This window comes from Hyperoodon ampullatus (assembly GCF_949752795.1).
Source record: "Hyperoodon ampullatus genome assembly, chromosome: 5".
Classification (NCBI taxonomy): Eukaryota; Metazoa; Chordata; class Mammalia; order Artiodactyla; family Ziphiidae; genus Hyperoodon; species Hyperoodon ampullatus.
This window is the reverse complement of record NC_136918.1, coordinates 77850331-77860641: the sequence shown is the minus strand read 5'-3', so window position 1 is coordinate 77860641 and position 10311 is coordinate 77850331. Positions and strand designations below refer to the sequence as shown.

The 10311-nt window shown below is 36.0% G+C and overlaps 1 protein-coding gene across 1 annotated transcript in view; it reads left to right on the top strand.

Annotated features, from left to right (window-relative positions):
• Positions 1-428: 428 nt before the first annotated feature.
• Positions 429-10311, top strand: part of SEC22A (SEC22 homolog A, vesicle trafficking protein) — a gene marked incomplete at its 3' end in the record, with an annotated part of 71149 nt that continues 61266 nt past the window's right edge. Inside the window, exons 1-2 of the mRNA XM_079704756.1 lie at positions 429-532; positions 4166-4366. Coding sequence (XP_079560882.1) covers positions 432-532; positions 4166-4366 — 302 coding nt within the window. The 5' untranslated portion in view covers positions 429-431. The remainder of the gene's footprint in view (positions 533-4165; positions 4367-10311) is intronic.

Genomic DNA, 10311 nt, shown 5'->3' with positions numbered 1-10311 from the left:
TAAAATAGTATGTACCAAGGTAGTATTTCCCAAACTTTGGTAACATCAGATAGGTAATATAATTTGAATGATAAGCAGATGAACTTAAAAAAACATTCTCCAAAAATTTACACACACATTTGAATGAAACAAAAGTTCTTTATATATTTTAATTTAAATTAGGAGAAGGACCTAACACCTTAAAACTGATTTCACAGATACTATTACTAAGCATAGGGCAAAAAAATAAATCAATTGAAAGACCTGTATTAGGTAAAAAATAGTACAGGTGAGATGCAGATATGGTAAGACTTCTGAAAATGGTACTTGGGTGACTGAAGTTTGGGAAATAATGGACTAAAATAAAATATGAATGATTAACCTATTATGAAATGTTTTTTTATCTTAAAAGAGGCATTTATGAAAGCATCTTGCTGGAAAGTAGATATAAAATGTACTTATATGTTGGGTTTTGTTTATTACTTTTTGAGAAATTACCTTCCTGGAACCTTGGGCCTACAGTCATCACCCCACAAGGTTCTGAAGAAAACAGGTCAGCATCTTGTTATCTTGGGTCTAAAAGGCTGGTAACCACTGCTATAGGTGTTTGGTGTTGTGGAAGTTTATTTTCCTCAGCCTTTACGTAAATGTTTACCCAGACCTACCTAGAATCTGCTTTGGGCTTTTTCCTCTAGCAGTTGCTATTGGGCAAAGAATATATAAGCCAGCACTCAGATTTCCCTGTGAGTTTTCTGCTGCTGTCTAAAGGCATATGTTATATTTTTTTCTGTTAAAGGTGAGGGAAAATGGACCAGTGGCCTAAAAATGTATCTGTGGCCCCAATAAAACTACTACTGCTCTTGAATCTTCCCATGCAAGTGTTTTGACCTCTTCCTTTCCTCAATTCCTACTGGCTCTTCCTTGGTTTTTCCAGCCACCACCTTGCCTACTCTCTAAGGATATCCTAACCCTAGCTTGGCCTTGATGTTGACAGATTCCTTGTTCTACTACCACAGTCCAGATAAGATTGGAGTGTGTGTTTGTTTTTTTAAGGAACTGTATTGAGAATTCGAGGTAAAAAGAAAAAAAGGGGGGTATATTTATTGAGTTGATAAAAGAGAGATTGCTTATCCTAAGGTGATTGAAGTCTATCTGCAAAGTAGTCAAGCCTCACATTGTTCATTGGACAGTCATCCCAGTTTCTTTTGTTAGTTCACTGGTTTGGATGCTAGGTTAAATGACTCTGGAAGGAAGAGATTTAATTTTTTCTCCTCAGAAAAATCCTATCTACTGATAAATACAAACAATTCTCTGAAAACCTTTCAAGAATTTAGGAAGGGAATATCACTGCTGTGTTGTGCTTTCCATGACAAGCCTAAAAGTGTGTATTAGGAATATCTGAAAGGCAAGTTTGTCTAACTATAGTTTTCCAGTTAAAGCGGTGGGCAACATAGCTTGTGTTGTATTTGCTCTTTCCATCTGAATTTCTTTAATTCTGGTCCGATGCTTCTCGGTGGTAGGAACTATCTATTCCTAATGTCTGAAATAGCCCCTGACATACAGTATGTACTCAATAAATATTTGTTAAATGAATGGAACTTAACCAGGTTGTTATTCTTTTTTCAGTATATGTTTTAGGAAGTATGAATCATATCTTTCTGTGTTTTAAGTCATAAAAAAGAGTAACTTTGATGATTATATGAAAGTTGGCACCCTATAATAAAGATTATTCCTAATATTTCTGTTGGGATCCTAGAAAGATCAGGCATAAAGAATGCAGTCTGCTTTTAAATACTACTAAGAATATGGATGTTTGGAAACTACAAGACACAACCCTGCTCTCATGTTAATTCCCAGAGTGGTCATTGTGTTGCAGTATACTTCTGGAAAGACAAAGTTTTATATTTAAATCATAAATTTGTAAGGGTATGAAGTAAGGCGTTTTCCTAATATCTTACACTTAGGCTAAATGTTCAGTTGTGGTTTAATAAATAAAAAAATGTGGTAACAATTTTTAAAAGAGATTTATAGTATAGACAATATCCCTTGAGGGATCTCTGCTTTCTTTTGCTACTGCTTTTAGAAGAAAAAAGAAACTGGTTGAATAGGAAAAAAAATGATTTGGATATGTCATGTTGGAACTTCTGTTCGAAGTTTCCATTATGGTAAAGGCTAATTTAATTCCTGCTGGGTTTTTTTCCTTTTAAATAAATGGAGGAGAAAAATATTAAAAGGTAATGACATATTAATACCTAGCTTTTCCTCAAAGGAAAAGGGGGAAGTAAATTTAAAGCATTAGCTTTATTATTTGGATTGATTTTAATGTCAGTCAGTTACCATCATGAATGGGCACTCAGATTTTAACTTGACATAGCAACAAAAACTAGGGACCACTGGTTTCCAAAACTGGTAGCAGTTGATTTTCTTTGTCATTTTTTTGATGTATTACTAAGTTTTTCATTTTTGGAGTGAGATAATATTGACCTAGCTGAGCTGGGCAGGTAAGGATTAATTTAGTTTCTGAGATACAATATCTTGAAAAAAGCCTATGAAATTGTTACCAGATTTTTCAGTTTTTTACCAGTTGTGCCTCCTGTTAGTGAAGGAGAAGTATTTAGTGGCATTGTGCTCTTTCCTGCCTGGCAGGAAAGAGTTATCACTTAGTTTCAGACTGTGAACATGTTTTAATTCAGTGTTTTTCAAAGTATGACCCTTAGATAATAAGCATAGTAATTACTTAGGGAATTTGCTGAAAATGGAAAATTCTCAAGCCCCACCCCATAGTTAATGGATCAGAATTTTTTGGGGGAGGGTGGACCCAGAAATCTGCATTTCTAATCAAAATTCCAATGGTTTTTACACGGGACCACTGTGTGTGTGTCTGTGTGTGTGTATTTTATCAAAGTTTGGCTATTTACCTGATTTCTTTCAGAACTGCATAGGCCTGTGCAGTCCTTTTATCTATTTTTGTAAAGCATGATTAGAATATAATAAAAAAAGGTCATTATGATTTGCTTTCTGATAAAAAGATTGAGAACAACATTAAAAGTAGTATTCCTTTAGGACTTCCCTAGCGGTCCAGTGGTTAAGACTCCGTGCTCCCAATGCAGGGGGCACGGTTTTGATCCCTGGTGGGGGAAGATCCTGTGTGCCTAATGGCATGGCCAAAAAAAAAGAAAAAAAAGTAGTATTCCTTTAGCTTTAAAATTTATTTTAAATAAAAACATTTGTTCTGATTATAAAAGTAATGTGCCCATTGTGGAAAGTAATATGTGCTCATTGTGGAACATTACAGAAATTTAGGAAATTATAAAATGATAACAATCACCCATAATACTATTTCCTGGAGATAAGCATTCTAATTTTGTCATGTTTCCTTCCAATATCTATTTCTCTATTTATCCCTCCCTTCTTCCTCCTCTGTGTCTTTATGGAAAACAACATATGCATTTTTTTTTTTTTTTTTGCGGTATGTGGGCCTCTCACTGTTGTGGCCTCTCCCGTTGTGGAGCACAGGCTCCGGACACGCAGGCTCAACGGCCATGGCTCACGGGCCTAGCCGCTCCATGGCATGTGGGATCTTCCCGGACCAGGGCACGAACCCGTGTCCCCCTGAATCGGCAGGCGGACTCTCAACCACTGCGCCACCAGGGAAGCCCCATATGCAGTTTTGATCCTGCTTTTTTTCTACCTAACATATAAGCATTTTACCACATTACTAAATTATTTTTAACAAACATAACTTTTAGTTGCATCATATTCCATCATAGGGGTGTACCATAATTTGTTTAACCATCCCCCTATTGTTGAACGTTTAGGTTGTTTTCAGTTATTTCTATGAGAAGAATGTCTTTCTGTTTAAAATCTTGTATAATTCTTATTATTTTCTTTAAGATAGGGTTATGTAAATAAATTGTGGTCAAAGGGCATAAATATTTTTAAACTCTTGTTGAATATCAACAAATTGTTTTGAGAATGGTTTTTATTCCAATATGTACTTCCACATATACTTATGGAAATGCCAGAAAGAAGTATTTTTTTTAACAGCTAATTTGTGAAGGAAAGTATGATAGATCATTGCTTTAATTAACGTCTTTGATTATTAGTGAGTTGCACATTTTTGCACTGTGTTTATCAGCTTTGGCTTTAATTTCTTACCTAACCCAAATTGTTCGTTTTGTTTCAGGTCTTCTCTGTCAGTTGAAATGTCTATGATTTTATCTGCCTCAGTCATTCGTGTCAGAGATGGACTGCCACTTTCTGCTTCTACTGACTATGAACAAGGCACAGGCATGCAAGAGTGCAGAAAGTACTTTAAAATGCTCTCGAGAAAACTGGCTCAGCTTCCTGATAGATGTACACTGAAAACTGGACATTATAACATTAAGTAAGACATTGGTTTGCTCCATTAGAATCATTTGCTTAGTGGTTGTCATTTTAATGAAATTTAAGTGGTCTAAATAGAAATTAGTGTTTGATTAGTTTAGGAGAACTTTTCAAGTCAAGAATCATGTGGTTCTGAACTTATACTAAATAGTATTCATCATGTCATCCCCCTTTTTATAGTTTCTCTGTGTTTATGTGTGGCTTTAGAAAATTTTATAGTTTTGCAGATTACAGATACTGTATCTTATAATTGATCATTAGATATTTATTGGTGTTCTCACATGCCCAGGAAAACTGTCATGGGAAATATAAAAAATCATACCTGATATCTGCCTCAATGAACTTAAGAAGTTTACATCCTAGTGAGAGGGGATAGTGCTCATCACTATTTATTGTATATAAAGAAAGTAAAACTGGGCAATGGAATAGTGACTTTATGGTGGTCAAGGACCTCTGAGAGGGTTACATTTGAACAGAGACCTAAAAGATGTGAAAGACGGCAGTCTTAAGAATGCGGTGGATGAAGATCAAGGCAGAGCTGATAGCCAGTGCAGAAAGCCTTCACTACAGATCAAGGGATGGAAAGAAAACCAAGACAATGAAGCAATACAGACAATTAATAGAGTGGTGGAAAGTGAGGTTAGAAAGGTAGGAATGGGACAGGTTACGTAGGGCCTTCTAGGCTATGATAAGGAGTTTGGATTGAGTTTAATGTAATAGGAAGGCATTGGAGAGTTTTAAGCTGGAGAGTTATATAAAATCTAATTTTGGCTTTGAGTAGATCATCCTGGCTGCTATATGAAGAATGGGCTCTAGAAGTGGAAGCAGCGAGATCATTTAGGAGACTCTTAGAGAAGTTCAGGTAGAGGTGATGCTTATAACTTGAATAAGAGTGATAAGGATGAGAAGGGGTTGGATTTGGGCTGTATTTTGGGAGCAGTACCAACAAATCTTCCTAATGGATTGAAGTGGAATGTGAGGGAAAGAGAATAATCAGAGTTACCTCTAGATTTTTGGCCTAAACAATGTCCATAATTACTTGGATAATGGGACTGAAATGAGCAAGACTGGAGGATATGTGTTTCAGTGGTAAAAAATCAAGAGTTCTGTTTGGACTGTTAAGTCTGAGATGTCCTTTAAACATCCAAATGGGACTTCAGGTAGGCAGTTGGATGTATAAGTCTTAAATTTAGTGAAGAGAAGGACAAGTGTGGAGATTTAGATTTGGAAGTCAGCTTACAGTTTATAATTAAAACCATGGGAATAGATGAGACCGAGTGGGAGAGCATACACATGAAACAATTAGAGAACAATTAACCCAAGCAATTTGATACTGATTGTGCATACAGTGGGAAATCAGATAAGAACAAAGTCCATATGTGATATAATAAGGAGAGGGCTTCGTTACTGAGATGAGACATGAGCCATGTCCTGGAGAATTAGTAAGATTTGGCTAAGGCAGAGAGGAGGACAATTCCAGGTGTAGAGAGGAGGCAGAAAAAGTAAAGACTGTGACTTAGCATGGTAGGTGCATTAACCTGCTTGGCCTGGTGTAGTGAATGGTGATTTAGGGATAGTTATGGGAAATGTGAGATACTTAGTGTGGGGCCAGATCCCAGATTTCCCTGCAAGTTCAGGTTGAGAGATGTCACTTTGATGATATAATAGGTTATAGGAAACTCCTACTGCAGGATTGAGGGAAATGACTTGATAAAAAACAATGCTGAGACAGTGAAATAGAGGGTGAAATGGAAAGTCTGAGGAGAGGAGAGGTGTCAACTTATAATTAGGGCCTGAACTAGTAACATACAAGTGCAAATGAAAAAGAAAATGCCAACCAGAAAGCTACTTCAGAAGAAGAAACAGTTGAGCCTGATAAGATAGAATACCAGAGATGAGGAGAAGGAAGGGACAAAGATGACTTGGAATTGGAATTGGACAGAATGAGATCTTTGGAAAGGGTTACTTATGGGGTGAGGGAGAAGAGGAAGACAGTGAAGCTCCATTTTGAGCATTTTAATTGAGGTTATGACAAGGTGTCCAGTTGAGGTGGGATAGAGATTTTGGAATCATTCACATAGAAATTGAAACTGTAAGGGTAGAAATGCCCACTGAGTTTCAGAGAGGCCCAGAATAGAACCTTAGAGAAGGTCCATATTTACTTGGATTACCTGGGATAATGAGGTATTATCTTTAATTGGGTTTTCTGAGAGTTTTAACTAGAAAATGTGGTGGTGGTCATGGTAGTTAAAATATATGTAAAACGATGTCTTAGTGTACTTCTATTTTTTGAAGAAAAAGCCTGAAGCATTCTAATATTTAATAGGCTCTTTTAGTGCTCTGGGTGTAGTGTTCTGAGTTTCAGTTATTGTATAGTGTTGTAGACAGATAACCAGCATTACAGAAGATTGGCTTGAATGTGTATTAATTCTGGCAGATATCCTGGACTTTAAAAAAAAAACAAAAAACTTCTTTGCAAATTTTTTTGTTCCTCTACCTATTGTCTTAAAAGTAGAGTAGAATGTAGTAAAATGTTAACACCCCTCCAGTGCCCAATGCTGTTTAATTGTTGTGAATTCTAGATTTTGTATTATTTGTTTGCACCCCATGTTATTCTACAAGGGATGTGAGGCAATTAAAAAAAAAATTCAAGAGTACAGGTAAGAGAATCATATGAGCGAAAAAATAAACATAGAATAATAAACTGAAGTAACATTTTTTTCTGGAGATGCAAACTAAGTAGTTTGTTCATTTTTTAGAAAAGGGCTACAAACATTGTTCTGAACTTCCTTGGGGCCAAAACAAAGGGGGATAATGGATCATTTATAGGATTCACAGTATCCATTGGATAAAAATGTTGCTTTTCATGTTACTGAAACCTGATATACATAAAGAGAGACAGAATTCGGATAGCATTCTTCCAGGAACCATAATAATGAGCTTTTTATGATTTTTCTTGTAGTATTCCTTAGTGTAAACAAATAGCATGATGCAAAAAGCAATTTATTAGTGAGTTTAGGAGTGGGGTGAATCAGCAGAGGTCTAATCAGCCTGATCATAGAATACAATTTAGAAATGTCTAAAGGATTAAATAGATTACAGGGCCCCCAGAACCACACATAGAAAAGCCTCTTTGTGTATTTTTGTAGACAAGTTTTAAAAAAGGATTGAATAACAGAATTTTCAGTTCTAGTTCCTGACAAGAACCTGGATTTCATATATTTTCTATTATTGATTGGAAGGCTTGTTAGTTGGTTTCTAGTTTATTGAGGTTTTTATGCTATATGACAATAAATTTAGCCTGAAATATATAAAATTGGGAATTTATGTGTTACCTGACTTATTTAAAATTCTCATAGGACACCTCTTTTTTTAACCACCATGAGTTTGCCAGATAAAACTCACAGATCTGCAGTAGTTGTAGCACAGCATGAAGCTGGCACCAGTCTGCTTTCTCAGCCGTGTTTTTAAATGCTTCTCTTTCTTTCAAAGCCCAGCTTATAGCTTGTGTCTTTTGAATCACCTTCTGCCTCATTACTACTATTTATTGGGTTGGCCAAAAAGTGCCTTCAGTTTTTTAAGTAAAAATAAAAGACTCATTTTCACCAAGAACTTTATTGAACAACGTATTCACCCTTTTGTTCCACTACCTTCTGCCATTTTTCAGGCAACTTCATAATTCCATCTTCACAAAACTTTTTATCTTTTTGAGCAAAGAACTGTTCCAGGTGCCTTTTACAGCCTTCCAGGGAATTGAAATTTTTTCCATTAAGGGAATTTTGTAAAGACCTAAATAAATGGAAATCCGAAGATGCAACGTCTGGTGACTACGGCGGATGAATCAGAATTTCCCAGCCAAGCCATAACAGTTTTTGCCTGGTCATCAAAGAAACATGCGGTCTTGCATTATCCTGATGGAAGGTTATGTGTTTTCTGTTGACTAATTCTGGACACTTTTTGTGGAGTGCTGCTTACCGTTGGTCTAACTGGGAGCAATACTTGTTGGAATTAATAGTTTGGTTTTCCAGAAGGAGCTCGTGATAGAGGACTCCCTTCCAATCCCACCATATATATACAACATCACCTTCTTTGGATGAAGACTGGCCTTTGGTGTGGTTGGTGGCAGTTCATTTCGCTTGCCCTGCGATCTGTTCCATTCCACATTATTGTACAGTATCCACTTTTCATCACCCATCACAATTTGTTTTCAAAACGAACGTTTTCATGATGTTTAAGTAGAGAATTGTATGCAGAAAGACAGTCAAGAAAGTTTTTTTCACTTAACTTTTGTGGAACCCAAACATCAAAGTGATGAACATAACCAAGCTGGTGCAAATGCTTTTCAGCACTTGATTTGGATATTTTTGAGTCTGTCGGCTACCTCCTGCATGGTATAACGTTGATTGTTCTCAATTAATGTGTCAATTGGATTGCTATCAACTTCAACTGGTCTACCTGACCGTGGAGCATCGTCCAGTGAGAAATCTCTAGCACAAATCTTCGCAAACTACTTTTGATACATTTGATCAGTCACAGCACCTTTTCCGTACATTGCACAAATCTTTTTTTGCATTTCGGTTGCGTTATTACCCTTCTTGAAATAATAAAGCAAAATATGCTGAAAATGTTGCTTTTTTTCTTCCATCTTCAATATTAAAATGGCTACACAAAAATTCACCAACTTTGATAAGTCTTTTTTTAAATGTACGCTGATATGACAGCTGTCACATACAACCTAACAAAATTGTTTAGAATGAAGTTAAAGACAACTAAGTGCTACTAGAGCCATCTTATGGAAAAAAACGAATGGACCTTTTGGCCAACCCAATAATTTCTTTAGTGATCTTACTCCCTTCACAGGTTGCCTGTAGAACTTGTTGACTGACTTTTTCATCATTTTTTTCTTAATAATATTTTTTAAAATTTCTATATCCACTCTCTACAACTAGGTTGTAACTCATTGAGATAGTTGATGTGCCCTGGCTTATATTATTTTTGATTCCTCATCTCTTAACATTGTGGTTTTCAAATTTGTACAGAAACTGAAGTGCTCTTTGCAGAATACCTCTGAGAAGCAAAGCTAAGTGTCTAATTATATGCTAAATCAGATGGTACCTCACATTAGATTCTAGTTGAATAGGTAAAGGAAGTCCAAAGTTTTAAGGAAAAGAAATAGGTAACATTTAAAATTGTGAAAATTCCTTTAATTTTCTCCCCCTATGTATTGGGAAAAAGATGAATTTCATCAGATTGTAGTAGCTGAATAATTCAATTCAGCTAATGAAGCACATTCTGTGGAGCCTGGCTTGTGCTGACACAATGCCTTGCATGTATCATAGTAGCTGTTACATGAGGGATGGTTGTTTGTGGGTTATGGCAGGATTCTGAGTGCAATGGAGTTAAAGTTAAGTCTTCATTTTCTTCATTTTCTTCTTCACCTTGACTCATTGATTGGGGGTGGGTGTGGGTGTGGGTGGGTAATCCAGGTTTGTGATTTCTTTTCACATTACATAGTGATATTATAATCCTCTGTATAAAATTTTAAGGAATTCATCTATTTTATTAGTTGAAGGATAGTTAAATTGTAATAACTGTTTAATAGATAAACTTATGTTACTACTTAGGAAACAACAGTGACTGAAGCAATAATTATGAACCACATGAAAATTGTGTCTTATGAGACCTTAAAACTTTGAGATTGGTTTTAGGTGCTTAAAAATCATAGTTGTACATTTTGATAAACGTTGAGACACTGATCTTATGAAAAGACAAACACTTTGGGAGGTCAGTCATACTCTGTTGTGAGCTTTAGTGCAAGAAGTGAAATTCCTTAGCTCTTTCACAGTAAATTCATTTGAAGTCTGATAATGGCTGTGAGCTTCATAGGTTCTCTCCTTAACTGAGGAGTCGCTTTCTTCATATTTGTCCCCAGACTGCTACCTGCAG